Source organism: Mesitornis unicolor, unplaced genomic scaffold (assembly GCF_000695765.1).
Source record: "Mesitornis unicolor isolate BGI_N332 unplaced genomic scaffold, ASM69576v1 scaffold50546, whole genome shotgun sequence".
In the NCBI taxonomy this organism is placed as follows: Eukaryota; Metazoa; Chordata; class Aves; order Mesitornithiformes; family Mesitornithidae; genus Mesitornis; species Mesitornis unicolor.
The window spans coordinates 47,713-73,111 of record NW_010192637.1 but is presented as its reverse complement, the minus strand read 5'-3'; the positions used below and the strand labels follow the sequence as shown (position 1 = coordinate 73,111).

The 25,399-nt window shown below is 40.6% G+C and overlaps 1 protein-coding gene across 1 annotated transcript in view; it reads left to right on the top strand.

The window, feature by feature from the left end:
• The window catches only part of LOC104542752 (AT-rich interactive domain-containing protein 1B-like), a gene marked incomplete at both ends in the record, with an annotated part of 73,923 nt that overhangs the window by 3,339 nt on the left and 45,185 nt on the right, over positions 1–25,399 (top strand). Inside the window, one exon of the mRNA XM_010187161.1 lies at positions 13,026–13,115. Coding sequence (XP_010185463.1) covers positions 13,026–13,115 — 90 coding nt within the window. The remainder of the gene's footprint in view (positions 1–13,025; positions 13,116–25,399) is intronic.

The following is a 25,399-nucleotide window of genomic DNA, read 5'->3' as shown; positions in this document are numbered from 1 at the left end:
TCCTGCTCCAGCCATTCCAGTTTACTAACAAAGCAAAAATGTAAATAAGCTGAACTCCCCTTTCTCCCCCCATCCCCAGTTTTGATCTCACTGGCCAAAGGCTTTTGTCAGCTCTTTCTCCCTTGCGGTGTAAGCAGCAAAAATTTTTAATATTAAGAGTTCTGTGGCAGATTGCTGATAGGCCAGGAATCCCTTTACTCATGATGGACAAGCAGATTTTGTACAAGTTAATAGATTCTGTTAGTTTTAAACCTCTGCTGCAATTTTTATCTGTATAGAAGGGAAGGGTATGCTATACTGATAATGAATAGCAAATGCTGTCTTTAGAAATATGTATAGGTATTTTTTTCACACAGATCAGTATTTTGACTTGTGCTTTTAGTGCGTTACATTTATTTTCTGAACAAGCAAGCTTATTTTCACTCTGTTAAGCATCAATTGCATTTGTATTACAATTGTGTGGATGTCATATTTCACCAAGGGGCTTGGATACAGCTGGAGTTACAATTTTCAGGTAGAAATCTACATGTGGATGCTCTCACTTAGGAATGTTATTTCCGGTCATCTTAATTTATACAAACCAGCGGTCAGCACCCACCTCTGATTAGAAAGACCCCAAATTTTTGATTCTGATAATTATATTAGTCAATTTATGTGTTCCGTTTGGTCATCAACTGTACTTTCTGCAAACCTGGAGGTCTTCCCCTCCTGTACTGATTCAGGCTAACTCGCTTGAAATCTAGGACCCTTCAGAATTGCAGCAAGCACTCCAGGCAAAAATGGAACAAGAGGGGAATGGGGTGGTGCTCAGAGAGAGCTGTACAGAAAACCTTCCCTTGGTGTGTATCTTAGTCAATGTGTGGATGTTAGTCCATGAGCGACTGAAATGCTGAGAGAAGACAAAAAATGAGCAATAGTCTATCGTAGTCCAAAAGGACTTTTTAATGCAGAAATCTGAGTAGGAGTGATGCTTTCTTTCATGCCTTTTAAAAGGAGAAGCCTAAGAGTTGAACTGGTTCCAGAAGTGGCTGCAGTAAGACAAACTGATCAGGCAGATCTTGTTTTAAACAAGAATTTGGAAAAATGCTTTGCTTAGGATTGAGCTGTTCCACATGGTTACTCCATTGACCACCAATACTGCCATGGTACACGGCATGGACTCTTCTCAAACATCATTTGAGGGAGAGAAGACTACCATATAAAAGTGAATATGTAATACTGTAATTTTTTGTTAAAATTTTCCAAATACCCTAAAACAATTTTGAATCAACAAAGGGGATTATGTCTTTGTAAAATGGATATGATCCCTCTGTCTAAAAAGATTATTTTAACACATCTATCAATATTTCCCCCTTGGCTTCTCCGGAGGCAGAAATCTTGCAACAGCTTGTTGCAGGGAAGATGCATGCTGTTCACTGGCATCCGGACCAGGAAAAAACAAAACACAAAATGCCATTGACGTAGCTGTGTTCTTAATCACTGCTAGCGCACAAAACATCTATTCAGCAGTTTTGCAGATCTGGAATGCTTCCAAATGAAATACATGAATGTTTCACAGAGCGGTAGTTTAAAACCCTTTCTTTTGAAGGGTTTGAACAACCTTTGGAGTTTCTCTGTCTTTTGACAAGAGGAAAAATAAGCAAATGATAAGGTGCTCTAGCTCGAGGCATTGCTTCTAGCATATGGAGCATCTAACCTGTGTGATACCTATTAGAATTCAGCCCAGGTCACAACTGATGAATAATCTGTTGTCTCACGGCTTCGTGAAATAAGTAAATAGTCTCAATCTGTTTCTTGAGGAGAGCCCGTGTCCCAAAAGGTGCTATCAAAACTGCTGTCATACTTGCAGTCTGCCCAGGGAGATAAAGAAGACGCCCTCCTCTGCAGAGGTGGTCTTCCCAGAGCAGGTGCAGGAGCTGAAATGAGCAGAGACACGCTGTTCAAGTGCCTCCTCTTCTGTTTTCCTCACCACAGAGGGTTTCATATTCCAGCACCATCATCCTGGTAGCTTTCATCAGCTGTACATTAAGCATCAGATAGAAGAACAATAAATCACCAAAACCAGCGTGCCCTTGGTAGTTATTTTCGAGGGGTAGTTTTTGCCTTTTAGTTTTAAGTACTTTCAGTTGCATAATATCCAATTTATATTTGAAAGTCACACATTTTAGTTCTGGCATTTAATTGCTCTGTGAGCCAGTGATGAACATTTCTGCCCTATGCCCTGAGCATCCTGCAGGGTGTCCGGGGAGCACAGCAGTGAGGGTCATCCAGCACCTTCAAAACCTTCATGTAAACCGCCCCAAAAGGCCACGTCCCCATCCTGGGGATGTGCTCTGCCCCACTCCTGGTTTGTCCTTTGTGTCAATTCCTACCGGGCCCATTTCCACCATCCTGGCGATTGCTGAAGGTCGGCACGGCAACACGCATACCGCAGGCCGCTTCTTCCTTCTTGCCCTGTGTGTCACTGGTAGCCCCATGCTGGTGCAAATCCACCTCGGGTATGACGGCTGTTGAAATCCAATTAAAATCTTTGCATAATTATGCGTGTGCTCTGGTTCACACAACAAAATTCAAATGCACTTAACCACAGCAGCCAAGACTTGACAGGTATGTTTGTTGTTAGTTTTAGATGTATACTTTAAGGACATCCTTGTACAATTATTGTTTACATTTAATCATTAACCTGTGCATTTCTTTCTAACTTTTCTGCTCAACCCACATATGTTTTTGTCCAGAAATTTATTAGTGTTTATTTGGTTTTGAACGTTTAAGGTTTTTTGTTCTATTGTTATTATTTGGCTACACAAACATAGGTTCCTGTGTTGCCAAACAGAGCATTAATTTGCGTTTTATCATAAGTTAAAAGATTGTCTTTCACTCCTTGTCCTTTGCAATACTAAGCAGTGATTGATGGGCGAATGGGAAAAGCCTCTCGTGTTTCCAGCACTTTTTGCTGTTGTTGTTGGCACATGGTTGCTATACCTAGATAACACAGAGTGTAAATGTCGGAGGTGGTTTGATTTTTGTGGTGGGATAGGCTGTTGCAGTTTTCAGTGTTTCTGTGGACTGTGTATCACTGTCATTAGAGATATTTAAAGCAGCTTTCATGCTTCATAGTTAGTGTCAAACTTGACTAGACAGGTACGTGGTGCGTCCCTCCTTAGAAGGAACCTGAGCGATTGCCAAGATGGCTTGAATTAATTCTGGGCCAGCTAGAAAACAGCCGTTTAGCCTCAAAAGAAGAACTTTTTCAGTACCTCCAGATAATAATTTTTTAAAAATTTAATGAAAAGCAGGATATTCTCTCTCTTCCTTAGGGTCAGAATTTATGCAGATTGGGCTGTGGCTTGAAAGATTCAGATGGCCCTTTGACAGCATTGTTCTGTCGGTAGATACGGAAGTCAGATTGCAAAGAGGGGTTTTGGAAAGCAAACACGAAAGAGCAACTTGCTCCGACAGCGAGCTTTTCTGTTTGCTCCCCTTCTCCAGATAACAGTGGACTCAAATTATTGTGATGTGTTGATTGATTACAGCCGTTAAGTTTCTTAGTAATCAGTTTCATCACTTATTCTCAACTCACGCTCACACCTTTGATTTCTCTTCCACAACAGGGTGATGTGGGTTGTCGTTGACTAATGAAGAACAGAATTGGTTTCGGTTGCCGACACCAATCCCAAAATGCATTAATCTTTAATAATCCACATCTGCATGTTTATAAATGGTATAACCAGGGGTTGCTAACGCTGATACTTCCCCTTCCAAACAGAAGCTGACACACGAGTTGGTGTCTGCAGACTGCGCGAGAGGCGCATGGCACGCGTGACCTTGCGGAGGGAGCCGGCTGGATGAAAGTTCTCAGTTGATGAAAAATACATGAAGAATTGCTCTTTGGAGCTTATCGTTGTCGGGCAAGATGAAATATGGCATGATAGATCTTGTCTTTGGGAAGATCAGACCCACCAAATGGGTTTTGGAAGCGGCTTTGCCTCAAGGTGCTTTTGTACTTTATGCATTCAAGTTGCCCTTTTCTCGCCCGGCCCTGAGAACCGTTGAGACCGGGGCTGTGTAGTATGCAATATAACGCAGTAAGAAAACTAGATTGTCTGAGAGTTTGTTCCTTCTGAGGATAGTACTAATGAGAGCACATACATTTTGCTACTAAAACGCCCATTAATCACAGGCAGTGAACTAGTATGAGAAGTAGCAGGCAGGACTAGCAAAAGAGTTCATTGCCACATACCAGAGCAGCTCCAGTTTCCACCTGCTTGCCTGAACTTGAGGAAGTCAGGAGAAGTAGAGAGGAGTGAAACTCCATTGCTGCTGATATTTCGAGTTAATGCCACCTGATGATGACTATTTACTCTGAGCGATTCTTACGTGTAGCTGAATCAAGGGAAAAGAAATACAGACAGGAAATAGGAATTTCAGTTCATATTCATCCTTTCTTCAGCATCTTGGATGTTTTCACACTGCAGATATTATAAATGAAAGTTGATAGATGGTTTTGTTAAAATTAGGACTTGAGGTTACCTTTTTATTAGGTGGCAAGTACCAGAATTTGTCTGCTACATTTGTTGTGTTTCTCAGGCTCTTAAAAATAGTAGGCACAATGAAGAACAGCTTAGAGAAAAACTCTCCTTATAGTTATAAATTCAGTCTAGACAATGAACATTGCTAATGCAAAATTATTCCTTTTGGAACTTGGATTTGCTCCCTAAATGAAATTCTGAAGTTTTAAGTTTCAGGTGTGTTACGGGGTAGGTTTCATTTCCATAAGGAAGAAATCAGCCAAATATAAGGAAGAAATACGACACTGTCCTTTGTTAAGAGCTTTTAGATAGTTAGCACTTGCATCAATTACCATTTTATATTTTGGTTAATTGACATTTTATAAAGAAATTGAGACTATTTTTTCTCTAGCTAAAGCATATGCTTTTTGCATGAACAAACATGTAATGTCATGTCCCAAGTAATTACGAGTGACTAAATCCGTGTAACCCTTTGCAAGCTTCTACTTCAGTATAAATGCAAGCAAAACTATCATTTTTGTGAAAGGCTGAAAAGGACAGAGTAAAAAAAACACAGTATGATTACAGGGTTTGGATCATTCCCTAAAGAACATGGACGCTTTTTTCCAACAATTTGCACAAATATAAGAAAATACAATTTACGAAATCTAAAGCCAATTCAGAGGCCCCGCAGAGGTGTGAGTGAAAGCGCTGGGCAAAGCTGCAGCCACAGCCTCTCCCAGCCCCTCTCATCCCAATTCACGCTGTCGCTTTGGAGGGACGTGGTGACACAGAGTGCAAAACATGCGGAGGGGCGGTTAAATGAGACTTTAGAGGGGGAAAAAAAGGGAAAATGAAGTCAGTGGCTGAGCTTTGAAGAGGTCTTGTCTAGTGCAGAGCAGCGAGCAAGTGGGGAAGAAAGGAGCAAGCGCCTCATCTAATCTTTCTCCTGGGGACCCAGGTGGACAAATTGGCAACCCTGTTCACAGCCCTCCCCCCCCTCTCCTTTGTAGCGTAAGAACTGCTAATCGGATCCATGCTGCTGCAACTGTGGTTAGTTATTAACAGAATAAAAGCAGATTTCTTCAAAAGAACGAGCTGGGGAAAACGGCTATACAAAATTGCAAGGTTGTTAGAATCTTAAATGCACAGCAGTCGGTTTTTCCCTATTCTGAATTAGGCGATGAATACGGCCTTTCATCTGTCACTGTGCCCATTTCTTCACAAGGCAGCCAAACATTAAGCTTCTCAAAAAAAAATGTTTGAAAGAGGAAAAATATTGGGGAGCAGAAAGAATAGAGAAATGAGAAGGAGAAATCAGGTTTTGTTTTTCTTAATTTGGCCTGGTGAGAGAAATACGAGCTTGCCTGCCTGCTCTGTTCAGTTCCTGCACGCCAGCCGCTGTGAGCCACCATTTCTGAATGCGGGGATTAGAAAAGATTTAACTGGTTGCTATCCTGGGCTGTGCCATTCTGGATCGGCCTCCAGCAGAAAACACCCCGGGCTGGGAGCTCTCCCGAGCTTAATGGAAATAATGCATTAAATGAATGCGGAGTTAGGCAGAGGTGAAAGCAGAAAGAATTTGATCCCCCAAAATGAAACTTCTCATAACTGTAAAGTGAAATTACAGGTCTGAGGTAGGTGTTACTGAGGATAGAGAAGCGGTGATCCCTAGATTTAGACCGACTTATGCCCTCGCTTATATAAATAAATAAATGATGCATCCTTAATTTTGAGGAGCTCTAGTGCCTCCCTGGCTTGCAGCAGGATTTTGAAATTTGTTGGAGATGGATAGTTTTGGGGCAGACAGGTGATTGCTGTGGTCTGCTGGAAAGCCATTCATTTTTCGGGTGAGTCTCAGCCTTTTGGAGATTTCCACTGACAGCTTGCTTTGGGCTTGTTGGCAAAACTCCAGGAAAAAATGCCAGGGTGCAGTGGTGCTTCACTTCGGTCCAAACGCAGAGGTGACTCCTGGATAGGGCGTGGATGAAACAGACCCTCTTGTAGCAGCTGTTCCTGCCCCAGGCAAAGGGAGCTTTGGCCTTGGAGGGCAATACATGTGCTTTCCTGCCCCTTGCCACTCAGCCCATTGTCAGTTGAAGCAGTGTGAACAATTATTTCACTTTATGCTCCTGAGTATTTGTTAAAAGTCCTCACACCTTACTCAGAGGTTACACAACCTGGGAATAAAACCTGGATGCCTAATTTGGCAGACCCCAGTTTCAGCTGCTTAATTCTTTTTTTACGGAAGTCCATAATATAATGAATTATTCTGTACTGAGGATGACATTTGGATGGTGTTCCATAAGTAATACCTTGGGACTACATGCTGAATAATGAGGATGAACAAAATATTGAATAGCTACCTCATCCTGTCAGTGTCAGCTTTGCTTTGAATTAAATGTTATATCATGTCAAACAAGTGGCTTCTGGTCATGAAATTAAGATGTTGATGCTATTGCATGATTGCAGAGAAAAGTCAGAGCTAGGGTTCTGCAGGCCACTTCAGCTCAGTGTTGCATTCTTTAATGGAGATTTGAGAGCAGTTTAGCACTTAGAGTGAATTTGCCCATAGTCCTTGGTAATGGTAAATGTAATGAAAAAGAAGATGGACTGTAACTTTTAAGGATTAGTAGTCTGAGGATTATACACTTTCATGAGAAGTGGTTTTTCACCTTTTACTGTTTTTACACAGATTGTGAGTGGTAACTCATGTATGTTAGGGAATCCTGTGTCTTTGGAGTCTGAGGGGTTTGTTTTAAGAGGTAATACAGAAAATCAGGGCCAGGCCCAACAACAATCTTGATAAATTTTTTGTAATGTGGAGCGTCTGTAAGTCTGGCTTAAGTTGTTAACCGTGTTTACAGATGCTTTGCGTTGCTGTATCAGAACAAATCCACCACTTGCGATGTCACCCTCAGCAAGCCATGCAGCTGCCCACCAAAAGCATCCCAAGGCGGGAGAGCTCCGGGCTTGGTCCCAAGTTCCCAGTTTGGAGAGGTGGAAGGTGTCTCTGAGCAGAGCCGGGAGGCTTGGTTCTAGTGTGCTTGACTCCACGTATTTCCCCCCCAGGGTGGCTCAGTGGGGCCATGGCTGCTGCATCTGGAAGGGTCCTCGTGTCGCCGGCCTTTTAAAGCATCTGTGCTCGGGTTACCGTGTGGTTACAAGGAAGGTTTTCTTATTTTGTGTGTCTTTAATTTAGGGGGGTGGGCAGGTAACCCTTGCTTTTTACTCGGATGAGTAAGTCATTTTAAAAATACTGTTGGTACAACAGGAAGCTTAGCTACAATGCATAAATTAAGGAAGAAAATAATTGTTATTCGTAAGGGGTCATAGGCTTTGTAAGATGAAAGAGATAACACAAACCACATGACCAGTTTCCCTTTATGCTATCCATAGAAAAATGTCTTTCCTTTGAGGTCATTTGCACCTCACTTCCAATTTCCTGCACAGCTCATTTAAAACAATCCCATATAGAAGCCTATTTATGATCTTTCATTTCTGATGTAAGGATCCAAGACCCAGAATGTCCCTTCTGGTCTGTGAGCCTTTACTGTCACATCGACTGTGATATAATCCCATTATTTTATCAGATTTCATCTTAATCACTAGGTTTCCTGGACCTCATTATTCCTAAAAGGAAGTTGTTTCAAATTCCAGTAATGGTTTGATTATCATCCTAAACAGCGTGCTTTTTTTCCTCCCTGATATTTAGCAGCAAATACATTTTTTAAAAAGTCACAAAATTGCAGCTGTAGTTTTTGCCACGCTAAATAATACTGGCTCTTTCAGGCTCCTGTCACATCATGCTGGTAGCCGTTCTCGGTTCCTGTTCCAGTCAGTGTTAGGCTTTTAGTGTTGTCTGTGTGAAGACTCACCAGTGGCACATCAGCAGCGTTGTTATGTTTCCTTACCTGTACTGGAAACAATTCTTTTAGTTCATCCTATAATATATGATTGATTCAGGGTGAAATTAAATGGTTAGTTGTAACAATTTGTAAGTCAAGAAATATGGTCAAATTTTCTTTTCTTCTCCCATTTCTAACTGATAACCCTATAGCACCGTAGTTATAAAAGGCCCATTTCTGGTCTATGAGCTTAAATTTTTTGCATCACTGCTACTCCAACCCAAAAGGTGGTCCGGCTTCTTAGTATTTTGATCATCTTCTATATTGACTAAGCTTCCTTCCTTTGTAGTCAGACAATGTCATTAATTCAGTCCCAGCTTGTAATTCCTAAATTAGATTGAGAAATGTCCCAAAGACAACCCACAAGATCTTTAACTTCTGACTTTCCTCCAGCCTAATGTTCCCCTCTCAGTACAGTCTGGGATCAGTCCCCAGCCCCTTCCTTTCCCAGTTCCTCACACATCATACAATCCCTGTGCTGATAATCCCTCCTTTCCTCCTTAACTAGTAATTTCTCAGGAGGAACCTGTTGTCACTGAAGTGCTTTCTTCATTCAGTTGTTCAGGCACAATTCAGCAAGGTATTGTCTAGCTAGTACAGTGTACCACTGCTGAGCATCTTCCAGTGTCTTTACAGTGATGAGAGCAGAGAGCCCTCAGCGTGTTTCAAAACATTACAGATTCAGGCTGTAATTCATTGGAAGGACCCCTCCTCAGCAGGATATCAAAGGTCTGCTCTTTCTTGCTATGCTGGCTCTAAGGAATCTACATTCTCCACTTTAACTGCAGATTTCATGGCTGTAGTCATAATGCCATCGCCATTTAGTGCAGTGCAGTCTCTCCTGACTCTTATTTCAAGCATAGCTTTTCAAAGTCTCATGTAAAATGCTTAAAAGCATTTCTAACATAATTTAGAAAATAGAAAACCAGCTTACAACTGTGGTATTAAGCATTTTAAAATTCTCTTCAACTGACTTAAAGGAGCCTATAAGAAGGATGTGGACAAGCTTTTTAGCAAGGCTTGTTGTGACAGGACAAGGAATAATGGTTTTAAGCTAAGGAAGGGTAGATTTAGACTGGATATAAGGAAGAAATGTTTTACAATGAGTGTGGTGAAACACTGGAACAGGTTGCCCAGAGAGGTGGTAGAGGCCCCAACCCTGGAGACATTCAAGGTCAGGTTGGATGGGACTCTGAGCAACCTGATCTGGTTGAGGATGTCCCTGCTCACTGCAGGGGGGTTTGGACTAGGTGACCTCTGAAGATCTCTTCCAACCCAAACCATTCTGAGATTCTTTACTTTTCTTTAAAAAATAGCAGTAGACTGCTGGTTTTGGTAGTTCTAATAACTAATTTTTAGAAATAGCTGTATAGATTTGAATACCATTTTGCTCCTTTGTTAAATCTGGCTAAAAGAACTAGTGTGGCAGCATCTATTCTTTTAACATGCCTTATTGTATCTGCTGTGATTTTGCATAATAAAAATATTGTGAAACATCAGTAGTATTGACTTTGCACAAGTTTTGGCAGGTGGAGTATCTCACCAGCATGTAAACAGTACTATACAAAACATGGGAAAAGGTCATCCCTGTTTCAGCTTCCATTTATGTATCATTGGGTCAAAGGAGGCAGTAGTCTGTCAGTGAAAAAAGATCACTGGGTTTTTTTCACCTCTTAAATAGCTGTACAATTTATGTTCAAAAGAAAAGAGGTTGTTTTTCTTTTGTAGAAGTTTTCCATGTCTAATAAAATGCAAAAGTCTGTTCATGTATTATTTAAAGCATCTTCCAAGAATCCCAACTACAGTACTGGTTGAAAGAGAGGAGGATTAATACCATTTAAAGGAAAGAAATGGAAAATCTTTAAGGTCATTTCTTTTCATGACAAAGGAACTTACAAAGCATGGCAGACAGGATCTTCAAAGGTTTTTAAAGTCCTGTCATCAGCACCCAATCAATAGGAGTTGTATACCCAAATTAAGAGTTCAGTTCAAATCTTCAAAGGTGTTTAGGTGCTTAACCTCCTTTTACCTTTCAGATCACTTCTAAGGATAAAATAGCAGTTTGACTGGAAACATTTTGGTGTGATACTGTGTGTCCAGCACCTGGGTCATTTGTAGCACCCACTGATAATTAATGTAATTGACACCTCTCCTGCAAGTTCGTTACTTGTTTGAGTATGTGTGGCGTTGGTCTTGTTTGCAAAATTGTTTTCCTTTGTGAAACAAAAAACTTTGATTTAAAGTTCTTTTAATACAGAAAAAATCAGAAGTAAACTTTAAATGTGAACTAATAAAGTAGTGTTAATGTATATAAAGCCTAATAATTTCAGTGAACTTGCAAAACTCCTGAATCTTTATTCCCTAAGAATACAGATTAAAACAGTTTCACTGTAACATGTCATACGCACACTGTTCTAGGCTTTGACTTTCCCTGTCTGTGCTTGTACATTTGCATGTGCAGGATAAGGCCAGATAACTGAAGTTATTATCAGTGTAGAAAATTAAAGACCCTATGTAAATGTATTCTAAATATGTTGCCTAGCATGGATCTTCCATGAACTTTTAACGTCACAAAGTTTGCCAAGCCTCCACCTAAAGGAGAATCCCACTGGGAGTTGTATGGTGCAGTCAGGACTGCCCTTGCCTTTATTATTTTTTTTAAATATTTATAAAAATGGTAGATCATTCAGATCTGCTTGAAGTATTGTGTCTGATAGCGGTGCCCCAGGCACACGGAGTGGAAGCAGCAGTGCCTGTGTTAACATGGAGTTGCTGTTTGTTTACAGTCTTGACTCACTGCATCCTTCCTGTCAAGCAGAAAGCGTTCATTACCATGCAGGCACTCACCATCTCCGCAACCCGCTCTCCAGCGACATCAAAACACAACGTGGGATATTATTGTCATATGCCTCAGAGTTTGTGAATGGGCCGTGGATCCCAGAGCTTCGGGCGCTGAGTGGCATGTTTGGTCTTTTGGAGGAGCGGTTCTGCCTCTAGTCCAGCATTTGCATCTCTGAGACAGTTGTCACAGCTGGTAATGTCGACTGTCATGTTTTTTAGTGCAAATGCACCTCATCTGAATAGCGAGGAACACACAGATCCACGTTTTGTGGATTTGCTTTTTGTTCTTCATCAGTCTGGCCTTTCTTTAGAGTTTGTGCTGAGGGCCAGTTGCTTTGAGGCCGGGAAATGATCAGGGCAGAGCAGACACTTTTACTTTCCTGTGTTTGCATCCAACTTGTGGTGCAACTTCATCACTCTAAAGAAAGAGCAGCCCTTGCTCAGCAGCCCCTGACCCCCCCTTGGCCGGGCTCCCAGCACCAGGACCGGCCGCGGGATTCCTCCATTGCAGAGGGGCGGCTGCTGAGCGGGAGGAAATGAGTCTCAGCAGGCGCAAATCCTACTGCGTGTCTTTTTATTCTTTCAATTTCTTTCAAATGGAAAACAATCTGAGCCATTTCTGAGGATGAGGGGTATAAATCTGTCTGCTGCTATTTATACCGTCCTCGTCACTACAGCGCCTAAATGCTTAAAGTGTATATTTACTGCTTAACCCGAGGTGGTCTTCAGGCCGCTTGGGCTGTCAGGAGCAGGCGTGTATCAGGCCAGCGGCAGAGAGTAGTCCCAGGAGACATCCACATCTCATTCTTAACCCTGCTCAGGCTGTGGCAGGTTGGCTTTTGGGCATAAGGCCTTTGGGGTGTTGTGGCAGTAGGAGGGTGGTAGCATGGAGCTCCCTGCATTACACAGTGTTGAGTGGTGAGCCAGAGGAGGGACCTGCATCAGTGCAATAAGCACCTGCCTTACTATCTAGTAGTAATATCCAAAGAGTCGGTTTTGTGTCCTCACAGACAGCACTGTGAGCACTGCTTGTCTTTGAATGGATAGACAGCAGTGGATGAACTGTGTGAATGTCTGTTGAGTGAGGCTATAAAAATGGGCCTGTCTGTTCTGGATGGGTATTTTAATAAGCAAATATCTTTCCTTTGCTTTTATTTGAATATTAAGATACCTGTTTTCTACCTGTTCTCTTTCAAGCACGGTTCGCTTTCGCCATGTGCACCTACATATTATTCTTTATTCCCATATTCTACGTGGACATTCAACTAATATAAAAATCTCTCATTCATTGAAATATTTTTTAAACTGTTGTTAGTCACTTTTGTATTGACTGAATTTCTCATTGGTAATATTGTTGGCAGCAGTCCATGTCTGCCTGGCTGGAGGCCAGTTTAAGCGTGGCAGGATGAGCCCTATTGTTCAGCAGACTTGGATTTTGTTAAACTCTCTCACAGAAATATGTGTCAGGAGATTTGCAGCTATAAATTGGATCATGTCAGTGAGGTTGGGAACTTGCTCAATACAAAATTGAACATTTTGCCATGCCTGTTGCTAAATATGTTTATGCATTTGTCCTCCGTGGGTTTAAAAAAAAAAAAAGAGAGAAAGAAAAAAACCTGAAAAAAGCTAGACCTGTTGAGCTCTGTCTTTACCTTATCCAGCTGGTACTTTCTTTGATGTTGAGTGGTTGAAAAATGCATCAAGGCTTGGTTTTGTGCACTGCAATGTTAAAAGCAAGTCTCTTTTCCCTTTTCTCTGTGTGTTACAGGCAGTCAGATGCCACCGCAGCCTCCTGGCAGCCAGTCAGAATCCAGCTCCCACCCTGCCTTGAGCCAGTCACCAATGCCGCAGGACCGAGGTTTGTTCGGTGTCAGGGCTTTTTTAGGTGGTGCCAAATGCAGCCTTCTTTCTAAGTCATGCATTAGCAAAGTGAGATTTCCTGGTATTTCTGTTCTTCTCCCAGGGAAAATACTGGCGGTCCTCATTGTAAAAGGCTCAGGGTTTTCCTTCTCTGGGGAAAGAGCAATTGAGTAGCAGGTTTTACCAATATATAATGGGAAACAAGACTTTCTCAAAATTCAGTGAATGCCCAGAGTATAAAGGCAGTTTGCTGTAAATACTTGATTCGTAGCCTAGAGAATTCAACTTTTTGTTGTCTGTCTTGGAATTACGATATATAGAAATAGTGTTGGCTACGAGTGCTGCAGTTTCACTCCTGTTTTTAAAGTTCTCATTTATGATGTCTTTGCATGAGCAGGATAGCTTGTCCCCTAGCCAGTTCTAGAAATAAAAATATCTTTTAAATATAAAGGGAAATCAACTATTTAGGTCAAATGGTTCAAAGATTTGGAAATCTTCCAGGGGAAAACCTTGCAGCAACAGCATTGTTCTAAAAAGGTGCTTCCTAGCAAGTGCACTCCAATATAGAGAGAGGATTCTTTATCTTAATGTTACCGCGTATAAACTTTAAGCCCATTTACTTTTGCCTCCTTCCTCCCTCCCCAGATCATTGTCACAGCTTTCTTGCATGGCCATATGATCGACTGCTGTATACTGGGCATCCCATCCATGCAGTGGTTAACATGTGCCAGCAACAAGCTTGCAAAACAGACGCATGATAACTGTGATAAACACAGAGTTATTTATGAAATGCCCCTCCTAACATGTCTTGCTACCAGAAATATTCCAAGTGGCACCATATGGGGATACCATAAATACTAGAAGTTTTCTCACAGTGAAACAAGTTGAACTCACAGAATGACAAATTTCTGGGACAGCATCCAGGAGGAACTAAGAGGACTCAGAAGGAAGAGGAGCGAGTCTTAATTTTTGCTGTTTTGCTGTGTTGGATGTCCCCTCCTCCAGGAATGCTGATTAATAAGAACACGAAATGAAGAATTCAACACTCAACCCATGTGTTTTGTTTCCTTTTCAGGTCATTCTTTATGCACAGTTTTTAGTGCAGGGACTTATTTTCTCTTTAAATTTTTTTTATAATAATGTTTATGTTTGGTGAAAAAAGAATGGCCTCAGTACCCAATACAAATGTGTGATGCTCTGGGGGATAGATCGTCAGAAGGCAGCGGGAATGGAGCCGATGGAGGCCTTGAAGTCCCAAGCATCTCAGAAAGATGTGTGCATTTCCTGGCGTGACTGGGTCTTGGTACAAAACATTACACTGCCCAGTACTAATTATTTCTGCAGTGTGTGTTCCTCACCTGGCTTTGGGGGATGAGTTAGACAGGTCTGACAGAACTGGAAGGATCAAACCTCTCCATTTCTGCTGGAGAACAAACTTGGGGGTCATTGTCAGGTAGAGGGGTGTTCGAAACTAAAACAGAGAAGACAGCTGCCATAACTGGGAAGTCAAAGAAGTAAATAACAGTGAGAGAAATAAAATTTACAGGTTGATTTAGTCTGGTTCTTCCCCTGCGTGGGGAGTGAGAATTCTTAGAGAAAATGTGTTTGGGAATGTTGCAGCTTTTACACTCTCCATATGCAAAATCTGGTGGAATATGAGTGATCCTTGTGACCCAGCTTGTGCAAGAAGTCTATTTGTTTCATGCAGCAGATATGAAATTTGTAACTAGCTAGGTCATATTGATTTTGCAGAACATGTTCCCCAAAGCTTCTCTAAAGTCTGTGCTGTACGCACATAAACATGCATGCATTCCCTTTTGCACCCTGTCATTGATTAGAGGCTCCTTTGAAATGGAAAACTTCACCTTTTAAAAAGGCTGTTACATTAGTTGATTCCTTTGCTTGCTTGAAGAAAGGAAGGGGGGGGGTGATGGGGACTCAAAGGGAAGGTGCTTGTCATTTACTGATAAAAACCTGAGCAGAAAATCGTTGCTGCTAAGGACACCTGATCCATAGGCATCTGTTACAGTAATTTAAACTCTTGGCTTACTGATACACTTTCTCCCAAAAAAGAGGGAAAAATAAAGAAAATTAAAACAAAAAACCCAGAGACCCACCATAGGATAAGGTAATGTTTTTTTGGTTTAGCACTTTGTATGACATTTCTTTCCTTGGTTAGACAGAATGAACAAAAGACAACTAATAGTTTCATAAGCAGAATCCTCTACTCTCAATACTTGAAAAAAATTGTATTTACCAGATGCTGCGAAGCTTGATTGACAGGTGGAGTGTAAGCTGTAGCACTTCTGGATGCTAAACCACTACCTTGAACTATTAAGTTTACACTTATTTATTTTATTATGAAAGTGTTTGATTATATTTTACCCTACTTTCCATGGTTACTCAGCACCCAGCTGGGATTTTTATGTTTGCCTGCCTAAGGCTATACATCCCTTGTCATACAGTGCAGCGTGAAGCAATGAGCATATTTTTACATGTACATTCTGTGTGTGGAAGGAGGGGAGTGGTAATGTATGTGCGTATGTACAGTAATAGGAATTTCTTGAGGGACTGGATTTTTTGTGGTCTTCAGCTTGCCATTTATATTGCCTATTTCATACTTTCTGTAATAAGCATAAAAATGCTTACTTTTTAAAAATAATTGGAAAAAATTTCATGTCCTGCTTAAGCTGTAGAAATTGCAGGACCCAAACGGACCTCAGTCAGTATAAATGGAGAGTGCTATTCTAGACTGCCCACTGCTGTTCTCATCCCAAGATCAGTAACTGGCTGCTGTTGTTTGATGCCCAATAAATGAAACTTCCTGTTCTAGCAGCGGACATCATCTACCTGGGCAATAGAAATAGCACGTGCTTTTATGTGCATAACCTGTGTCTCAAAAATCAAAAATAGGGTTTTGATTTTTTCTTGTTTATTGAAGTCAAAGCTTTTCATAAACTTTAGTTATGTCAGCCCCTGGAAGTAGGGCACTGGTGATACAACAAACAGCTTGGCAAATAATTCATTTACACAGTTGCTTGAGTTCCCTGTATTCAGCCATACCTACTTAGATCATCCATTTGGGTTTTGAAAGCCACACTTTGAGGATGTGCTTAGTAGCCAAAACTGCTCAGTAGGTTACAAGTTATTTGTGTGGATCAAATAGAAATGCAGCATATCCAAACTGACCCCCTAAATCAGTTTCCTGAAGCTGCAGTGTGAAAATATAGCCTTCTGTCCTCACCATTGGCTTGTGCTCCCACTCTCACTTTTGTGACCTAAGGGGGACGTCCGTCTGTGTATATGAATATTCACCTGGGCAAACCAGGAGGAGAATACGTGTCACGATAATGTTGAAATAGGCTCTTTTACCCCTGCAGAAATGAATGATGCCTTACGTATTTTTGAAAAAGCTTAGAAAACTTGCATGCTTTTAAGTAATATTTTTCATGCTTCTCCAGTTGGATATGTACATGTCAGGTTTCAGGCTTATATTAAAATAGTGAATTGGGAGTTCCTAAAAACCATTGAATTTAATGGAAACAGTTAATGATTTCACATTATTGCTCTAGCAGGCACTCTCATAATGGGGATACTTAAAGAAGCCTTATTTATTAGTGCAAATGTATATGGGTCAGAATTAATTTTTTAAAAATCTTTAATTGTTTTCCCCTTATAATTTTCACAGCGGTGTGTTGTTAAATATTCATGATAATGCTGATGATATGCTAAAGGTCTGAAATAGATCTGGAGTCTCAAAATCAACACAGGTTATTTAACCCTTTTCATCTAATGCACCACTGGGGACTTGCTCAGTGAAATCCCAGAGCACTGGAATAATTAGAAGATAGTAATGAGGATTTAATTAGTCCTTGAGATATGCTGAAATAGGACCACTGAGAACTTTTCTGTTTGGACATGGATTGCAAGCAGAATTGATGCCGTTGCAGCTGCTGTGATGTGCTGGAAAATGTATTCCATTGCTGGAGGCAGTTTCATGGCACCATTCTGTGCCTGTCAGATCTGTGTGGAAAGTGCCCGGAGTAAGCACCTCCAAAATTGTTGAATAGTAACCTTCCTCTTCTCCATCACCTCCTCCTGGTACCTTTTTTCTTTTTTTTTATGTTGTTCTTTCCATTCTGTCTTTATTTCTCTCTATTGTTGGCATGATCCAGCTTTTGAGGATTGTTGTACAGTTGTATGCTCTATTAAAAACACAGCACAGGGAGTATGAAACTGCAGGCTTGTACAAGTACAGGTGTTATCCTCAGCAAAATTTGGATCTTTTTTGACATAACTGCTTGTAAGTTTTATCTTCAGATCTAGTCCTTACTTAGTATCAGATCTTCACAGGAGTGATATTTATCAGTAGCTGCTATGTAGTAAATTTAAATAGTTTTTTTGGCAGCCAAGATGTTATCCAGCAAGAGGTAGTAACAGATGGGATGTGATCAGGCATTTTGATGTTCTCTTTGGGCTTCCCTATAAACACTAAGTAGCAACTGAATTCCTGTAACTACAATTTCCTAATTTGCCCATTAGATTTCATATAGGTATTTTTCTCCCATTTAACTGTTTTCTGGGCATGCTTTTTTCTATGCAGTCATTGCATAAATTCCGCTGTCATGTATTTTCTTCTAACAAAACATAAATGGTTTTGCTTGTGTGGAAGACACAGAATACCAATCGAGTGTTTTGCACCTATGATTCCTGATCAGATTTATGGCTTAATACTGACATTTGATGGTGAGGTTTCTTTCCCTGAAATCTATTTTCTTCTTAAAAGAAGAAACCAGAAGGAAGAAAATAGATCAAAGGATTCTTATTGCAACAAAAAAAGACACTGTAGTTTGCTTTTAGATCTTAAAAAGACTTTTTTCCCTGAGAATACGTTTTATGCTCTCATTTGGGGATTTGGGATCTATTCAGAGCACCAAGGAGTTAGAGAATAAAATGATTCTTGTCATTAAAATTCTTCTGCTTGCCATGTTAAAGATGACACTACTTAAGGTTAAATCAGACTTGGTAATAAGTTTACTTGATGTAGACTGAAATGTTTCAGGCTCTTAAAGGAAGATGCTTGAGACATGCACTGAGTGCAAAGCCACAGGTATGTTGAGTGCCTCTTCTGCACATCGCCTTCCCCAAGTGGGTCAGCGCGGAGGAGCTGCTCCAGCTGATACCAAGAAACAGCGTGCCGGGCTTCGTGCCCTGAAAACTGGAGTTAGAGGAGCTGTGCCCTCAACAGCCAGAAAAGCATGTCATATAGGGAGGAAAAGCAGGTTTTAGTTGAAACTGTAACCCTAGCTCTGTAAAACTTACCAGTTTCCATCTCTAGGCACGTGCTGGAAGAGGAATGATGCATAGGAGCATAGAGAGCTGATCTGTTTGTGAAGGCAGAACCATGCAGTAAAGCCATGCACTAAACTTCTTTGATGACTCAGAAGTTGCATTAGTTTCTCAATTTAGTGAGCACTAAGTTTATCAGCAGCCTCTTTAAAAAGGATCAGGCTGTCATTGGTTTTTACCACTGTATTTTTCATTTGATTGTAAAAGTAGAAATGAAGTGCACAGAAATGTAGTGTTGGTCTGATGAGCAGGTTTGTAAATGTATGCATCCTATTTTTCTTTGCTATTTTATTTGCAGTAGCACCCATGGCTCCCATTTTTGTACCTGTTTGTGTTATGCTGCATCATGTAGCAACACACAGCAAAAAAGCTTGAAATAAGTCTGCTCTGATTTGTAATCAAGATCTTTGGCATGAAAGGTGACTGGTTTTCACTCTGAGCTGTGGAAGTGAACAGTTTTGTGTCTGTCTGTCTCTCAAGCATTGCAGGAAGACCTGCTTTTCTTGCTCAAAAGTATTAGAAATGGGGTTATTCTGCCAGACCAGGTTAATTTTTAAATAAATCAGTTGCCATTTCAGGATGCTGGTTTCAGGCTGTACTTGGATTTCAAACGTACACCAGCCAGTGTCTGCTTTAGGCTGATCTGATTAGTTGTGGCCTACACTAAATACGCAGCAGCATTAACTGTCTGCAAGAAGAACTGAAGGAGGAAAGGGTGTGATTTACATGTGATAAGCCACACTGGGAGAGAGAGAGCAAAACTGCAGAAGTAGGATTTGAAGTAGATAATAATATCTGTACAATCAAAACCCAGAGTCAGGTCTCCCAAGTAAATTCTGTATACTAGCAGCTGGTCATTGCTTTCTTCTTGCTGATGTGAAATCTTGTTATACTTGGGGATGAATCTTTATTTCATTTTTTAAACTAAATTGGGGGTTCTCTTTTTTGACATTAGGGAGCAGAATTGAATTATTCTGAGAGAGTTTATATAGTTGCCAGCGGAGAGACTTCTCAACAGAAAAGTTTCTGCTGACTTCATTAGGAGCCATCAAATTCTCAGCCTCTGGGCTCGGGGAGCGAGATAAGCCACAAGCAGACACTGATGGAGAACTTGACCAAGTGGCAGTCGATATTGCTGTCACCAGGCTCGATGTAAAGTTATGGGGTGCGATCCCTGTCCTGGGACAGCTTCCCATTGGGGCCTGTAAACTGGGAGCCGCCTGTGGTCTGCCTGTTCAGCAGCACCATCGTTTCCAGGACACTCTGCTCCCTCAGTGCATGAGTTAACCTTTTTATGAAGCTTCTCTAAAAATAAAGTACTTCTGATCTAAGACACTTTGTGTCTTTTTAAGTTAATATATAGGGCAGTGAGCTGAAACTTATATAATGTATATATTAATAGCTAACACTGGATAGTTCTTTCCATCCCAAAGGATCCCAAAAGGCTGTAGGGTAAACACTCATCGGGGAACAGCTGCAAATCAAGGAAGGGAAGAATCAGTCAAATCGTAACTCGTGGTAAAATAAGACCAAGACGAAGGCATTTTGGGACTGAGGACAACATACTAATTTTGTATTTTTTAAAAAGTATTTATTTTATATGTGTGCAAGACAGAAAAGACGCATCGTGTGTATTTTAGTCTTGTCCACAAAATCCATATATATTTATATCATGGTATTCAATGTATTTACTTCATGAAAAGCAAGATCTTAGTTGATCCATGGAACCTTTGAACAAGAGTCTCCCGGGAGGGTAAATTTTTCAAACCTGAAGTTTAGACCATTAAGCCTGCAGGCCTTGCACATTACACGTTGAAAAATGCCATTCCTTCTTTGCTCTCCTCTGTGATTTTCATAAGTATGCATGTTATTAGGGAAACTTAGACAAATGTTGATTGTATAAAGCAGACGGGCTCCTCAGGTTTTTCATGTTGCTGCTCAGATTAATTGCAGCAGCCCAAGCTACCTACTGAAATTGAGGATTTGCTTCGGGGGGCAATTGGGAGGGCAGGCTGGGGTGCTTTTGTACTGCAGTTCACCATTACCCTGACTTTCCGAGCACCATAGTAGAAGCATCTTGCATAAGGCATGTTAGAGTAACAAATTATGTGTAAGATGGTGGATAAGCAATGTTTTTTTGTTCTGTCTGTGCATCAAGATCTCCTCACATGTCTTTTCTTCTCTGCCCTCAGTGTAGCCCTTAAAATTTACATCAGAGAACATTACACAAGGTTTGCATTAGGAAAGGTCGGATATTTCTTCGCCAGCTACCATCTGGGTAATCTGTCTGATCCTTCCCCAGATTCTAATTTATCAATGATAGATTACATGAATTTCAAAGCTAGGCAGTAGCAGAGGGAGGTTTAGGGGTGGGAAAAATTTAAACATTATTGCATGCTATACATAGACTGGGTTTTGTAATATCAGAGAGAGAAGCAGAGGAGATTCTGCCAGTTAACCTAATAGCACAGCTGGTAAAACACTAGGGGGTCTGGGTTAAAACCTTAGCTAGGTCATTAGTTTCCATCTTCCCCAAAGCTATTCACATTGTGAAGAGAAGCAGTCACACAGATAAACAGTGAGGAGGCTGTGAGATAGATAGTAAAGCATAATAAGAAAATACTTTTAAAAAAAAATGAAACCAATCCAGCACTTCTCCTTAAACAGAACATGGATCCTTTTGTGAAAAGGAGAAATACCACAGTTATCTTTGCAGGAAGCCCAAATTTTGCTAAGGTGATGTTTCATATAGCACTTGTATGCTACTTCACACAAGCAAGGAAACGTCTTTTGGTGAATGGGTGTGAAGAAATGTGGCAGTTGTTCTGCAGATATTTGCAGGTGCCAGTGTGAAAATGTCCAGGTAGCATGCTGTTACTCTGGCCCAGAGAACTTTTGATGTTTTTAGTGGCACCCTGATGGACTTGGAGAAGACGACAGGGTTTTATGTGGGCTGAAGAAAGAGCTCAGTGTAGAAATTAGATACTTTTTTCATGGTTAATGGGGAAACAATAAAGAACTTTCTCCTAAAAACTCTTTGGGACTTTTTCAGAAAACAGACTGTGAGAAAGAAATGAGGTTTTAAAAATCTTTTTTTTTTTAGATTTTATATAAGTAAAAAACTTATTATCAAGATTATTAGCCTTCTTGTTAGAGGCTAAAGGATAAGCCTCTTAATTTCTCCTGTGTCGGTCATCTCAATACGTTTTTTTATGCTGCTACCCTTAGGTTGCCCAAGTTGCTTGTCAGCAGAAGTGTTCACTTGGTACCAGGGATATTGGCAAAGATCTGGTGTATTCAATACCTAAGTATGCCTAAGTCAGTGCTGCTGCTTAGGGCAGATCTAACGGGTTCATACCAGAACCATCCAAATACTGGTGCAGTGTTGCAATTTTGCTGTGCTAAATATGGTTCAGAATCTTGTTTGCCATCTGTTTGTGAAGGTGTTTTATTTATTTGATTTGTATTTCTTTTACCAGCCTATTAACTGGACAGGACTATTGAGAATTAGTATTTGCATCATCTAAGTGAGGTTTACACTGCAAGCTGATCTACTCATGCTCTCCAACCCATCACCCTGTAGTGTGTATTACTAAGTTGGGTGTTCCATGTATGACCAGCATAGGTTTCATATGTGCTGTCACCCATCCAGCTGGGCATATTTTAGTAAGGGCTGGCTTCTGGAAAGTGAGAATAAGAGCTGAGGAAAGTACTTTATCTTGAATGTAGAGAAATCTTGTGCCTGCTTGCTCTAGAGGCCAGTTTTCTTATGCCACCCCCATGGTTTCACTTGATTTTCTTGAGTTGTACCCTGGTACATGGGTTAGACCTTCCCCAGCTTCTTCATTGCTTCATACTGCGTTCCCCTACACACAGGTTTTTCCTTTACATGTAGTGGGATATGTATCTTTTCACATGTATTTTTTTAGCTCATTTGTAAGTAGATAATTCAATGCTATTTTTCTCTAATTATTTGATGATTAGTGATTGCATTCAATCTGCTTGTCTCTTTTCATGGTTTTCAGAGTAATAAGCCTGTCCAACTCCTTCTTTAGCCTCTGCCCTTGCACAAGAGAAACTTCCTTATTCCTTACTCAGAAGGGTTCCTCAGTTGTTTTGGTCCCATGCTCTGTCACTAAGCCTGCCTCTCTAGAAAGAGCGATAGCCTGAAGTATTTTTTCTTACATAAGTTCTTATTTTACAAAGTACCGTTGCAATCCGTATATTTCCTCATTTTTAATTTATCAAATGTGTAATTTAATGATGATCTGCTATCGCTGTAAACTCCAAAGTTTTCCTGAGCTTAAAATGAGTAAGTGTTCCACATGTTTTCAGGTCTAATTCATTCAGGAAAATCAATGCAGTCCTCCTGGCTAAATCAAAAGGGCTCTCATTGACCGCAGGTTAAGTGTGTGCCAGCAGACACTTGCTGTCCATCAGCTGATACGCAATAACTTCCTACTTTGGGGTCACCTCCTTTGTGTTTATGCTCTTGCTTTCTGGGAAAAGCTTTTTTCATATTCCAGTCAGTATCAAAAGAATCCATTTCAGATTTTACGGCAACACCCAGCACATTTGGTCAGTACTAAGGAGATTGCACTCAATGAACAGATGATTCTGTATTGGTCAGTGTACAAATCTAATTAAGACAAGCGTAGTGCATAATTTCATAAAGCTTTCATCATTTACTGTTGTTTATCTGTTTTGTGTATACTTATGCATAAGGGAAAAACAAGATTTTAAATGTTTTTACAAAGGCATCATAAATAGCATTAGCTATATGATGTATGTTACCGATGTTAGTACCATATAGGACAACAGAAGTTTCATTTTTGTCTTTCTCTTTTTCAAAGGAGCAGAAATACTTCTGTCATAAGCATTACCTATATTTTCCCTATATTATGCTAAAAAGATAGAAGAAAAATACACTGCTACCTGACCATTTTAAGCCCGGTTCTATTTGAACATGCAGACATATTTTATTAAAGTTACAGTGTGCTAATTGGTAATAATACGCTACTGTTTCATTTAGAACTAAAAAATGCAAAGATGACTCTATGGCTTTAAATTGTGTTTTAATAAAGACAGCCATTCTTGAGGTATATAAATGTAGTATAAAAAATAACTAAAAAGGAAGAGGATACTGCTGGCAGGCTCGCTTTATTCAGCTACTCCTGAAATAGCTTAGTTTGCCAAAATCTGTTCAAGTGTTTTTTCAGTAAGTAAGGTCTTCTTGTGATGGCAAGTAAAGCATCATCTCTGTCTCTTTTATCACTAGTATTAAGGGAAGGGAGTAGATTTTTCCACTGATGAGCATGTTGCCATTGCAGTTTTTAAAGTCTTAACTCATAGCTGTTTCTTAGTGATTTATTTAAAAGACAAAAAACCCCACCTTTTTGTCACAGAGGTTTTCATGTCAGATGCAGTCTGTTTAATCACGCCACCACGTTTACTCTAATGTAATCCTACTTCCTTTCTTTACAAAACCAAACTTTATCTTAGATCTAATTTTCTGGAAAGAAAATTTATTTCTCTTTGTATCGCTTATAAAATGAAGCTGAACACCAGGGGAAACGTGTGTGAATAAGGAAAAAGGAACGTATGCCAGCTGCTCCCTCTCATTTCTGGTAAGATTGCTAGAATAGATGTTGTTTTCTCTTTATGATGCAAGAATGTTAACATCTTGACCAGGAACCCCTTTTCTCTCTAAGACATCAGAGCTTCCTGTGAGTATTTGAAATGCTTCAAACTCATGCACTGATCTCTGGACTTTCACTGGGCTCTGACGGAGGTTGATGAGGATAGACTCTGCTTTGTGTTAGTGGAATCGAGATCACAGTAAGGACCTGACCTTACCTTCTTCTCCACATCACGTCTGTAGCTGAAGTGATGACTTGCTGTCTGGAAGGACGTTGGAGCATGTCCTATTTCAAGGCCGTGCTTCAACATACTGTACAGACAGTGATAGAAGATAATACGGCACAGAATTTCTTCCTGAATTTCAGGCTTCCTTTTCCTTAGTTCTTTACCTGTCCTGCTCAAGGGAACATAGCAAAGCCAACCTCATTTGAGAGGGATCTCACAGCCTCTGGGGTGATGAAACTCATGCCTTATGTCAAAAGCTGTTGAGTTTGTTCCGTTGCTGTTGTGTTAATCAACATCTCTGTAAACTAAGGCCTGAGCATGAGTTTGAGCAGTATCACAGTTATCTCTGCTGTTGGATTACTGGTGTGCCTCACGTTGTGGTTTTGGTTGATGCCGGTGAGCACTCCCTGAACCACAGCTGAGGGCATAGATGAGGCACGTGCACAGAAGTCATGCAGATAAGACTACTGGGATTGAGTGGGAAGGTTTAGCTGGACGTGGCGTGTGCCACACGCTTGCCGGAGCAGGGAATGATCCTGGCATGTTTTATTTATAACTATGCACATGGCCAGGCAGTCCACTCCACAGCATCAGAAATGGATGAGGAAAAGTTTCCTGAAGAAGAGGTCATTTGAGTGGAAACATTTATTTCAGTTATTACTCTGTTCCCTTCAGGAGCCCTTCTGACAGCAGCAGAGCTGGCTAAAACTGATGTTCTCCATGTTCTCCATTAGACATTAGTCCACGTTCTCCAGATTCAACAACCAGCAGTCCCTCTGCCTCACTACTGGAAATCACTGCAACCCAAAACAAACAATAGCTTTTCAATGTGTCATCCATCCTCGTGGTGTTAAGAGAAGTACTGCCGGCAATAATAACTGAGCTGAAAAACCTATATCACTAGCACAATGTTTGGAAAGTTATCTCGTATATATTAAAAGGCCCATGGTGAACAGAAAGCCTTCACTTCAGTGCCAGATAGAGGAGTAACTTTACTATCTTTATAATAAAAAACTTAGTGTGACCAGTACAAAATTTTTCATTTAAATGGATCCCACGAGTGTGATA